The sequence below is a fragment of the Chaetura pelagica genome, unplaced genomic scaffold (genome assembly GCF_000747805.2).
Source record: "Chaetura pelagica isolate M959 unplaced genomic scaffold, ChaPel_1.0 scaffold369, whole genome shotgun sequence".
In the NCBI taxonomy this organism is placed as follows: Eukaryota; Metazoa; Chordata; class Aves; order Apodiformes; family Apodidae; genus Chaetura; species Chaetura pelagica.
Window position 1 is genome coordinate 1,126,296 of NW_009970235.1, and position 1,501 is coordinate 1,127,796.

At 59.4% G+C, this 1,501-nt stretch overlaps 1 protein-coding gene across 1 annotated transcript in view; it reads right to left on the reverse strand.

Moving 5' to 3' along the window:
- Positions 1-1,119, reverse strand: part of NR2E3 (nuclear receptor subfamily 2, group E, member 3) — a 3,443-nt gene extending 2,324 nt beyond the window's left edge. The window contains exons 1-2 of the mRNA XM_010005910.1: positions 1,062-1,119; positions 5-127 (exon numbers count right to left, since the gene is read on the reverse strand). Coding sequence (XP_010004212.1) covers positions 5-127; positions 1,062-1,119 — 181 coding nt within the window. The remainder of the gene's footprint in view (positions 1-4; positions 128-1,061) is intronic.
- Between the last annotated feature and the right edge of the window lie 382 nt (positions 1,120-1,501).

The window sequence follows — 1,501 nt, forward strand, 5'->3', positions numbered from 1 at the left end:
GTGCGTTGAAAAAAGCCGCTGCAGCCGTTGCAGGCGTAGATGCCGTAGTGCTTCCCGCTGCTGGTGTCCCCACACACCTTGCACAGCAGCACGGGGCTCAGCGCCTTGCCGGGCGCCGGGCTCAGCCCTGCAGGAGCAGAGCCACCACAGTCAGGGTGACTCAGGACACCCCCATGTCCCTCATCCCTCCCACCAGTTCCCCATCCACCCCCCCCCAGCTCACTGGTCCAGCCCAGGGACACGGATGGGAACACCCCGGGGACTGCAGGGATCAGACATGGGCTTCAGCTTCTCCCTGTGCCCTGTTTTAGAAGGGGGTGAAAAGTTGTCCCTAGGGATGGGGATACCAGGTATCACAGAGAAGGGCCACAACCATGGACTGGGGGTGGCTTGGAGAAGGGCGACTGGTGGGGACACTGGAAATTCCATCAAGGAGCCAAGGGCATCCCAGAAAAGGGTCACAGCCAGGGACCATGAGGACCCTGCAGCATCCAGGGCCCATGGGCAGCCAGGAGAGGGGTGTGGGTGGGGCAGGCATCCCAAAGAAGGGCCACAGCTAGGGATCTCAGGCATCCAGAAGGACCCTGATGGACCATCACGGAGAGTTTTGGGGCTGGGGACTGCAAGCATCCTGGCCCAGAGAAGGACCATGATGGAGACTCTCAGCAGTGTGGAGAAGGGTGATAGCTGAAGACCCAAGGCATCTAGGAGAAGGATCACAATGGTGGAGAAGAACCATAATGAAGACCCCCAGGCATCCCAGATAAGGACTATGATGGTGACTCCCACCTGGTGAAGGCCTACAATGAGACCCCTAGGAGTCTTGGTGAAGGACTATGATGGGACCCCAGGTATCTAATAGAAGCACCATGATGGGGACACCAGCCACCTTGGAGAAATTTTGTGATGGGAACCCCAACCATCCTGCAGAAAGACTATGAGGGAGACCTGGGGTACTTTGGAGAAGGACCACAATGAGGACACTGACCATCCTGAAGACAGACCCCACCAGTGCCCACAATCCCATCTCACACCCTCTTGAGCAGAACACCAGCTCTTACCCGTGGGGCTGTCACCCAGCCCAGCGCTCACCACCGACCCCGCCGGCGACGCAGTCATCCCACACGTGATGGTCTTCACCTCTCCCTCTGCCGTGGTGAGAGCTCCAGGCTCTGCTGGGGTGGTCAGTGGGTGCTCCAGAATATGGCAAGATGGTTGGTGGGTGCCCCAGGCTCTGCTGGGGTGGTCAGTGGGTGCTCCAGACTATGGTGTGATGGATAGTGGGTGCTCCAGGCTCCAGTGTGGTGGTGGGTGGGTGCTCCAGACTATGGTGTGATGGTTAGTGGGTGCTCCAGGCTCCAGTGTGGTGGTGGGTGGGTGCTCCAGACTATGGTGTGATGGTTGGTGGGTGCTCCAGGCTTTGATGAGGCGGTGGGTGGGTGCTCCAGACTATGGTGTGATGGTTGGTGGGTGCTCCAGGCTTTGATGAGGCGGTGGGTGG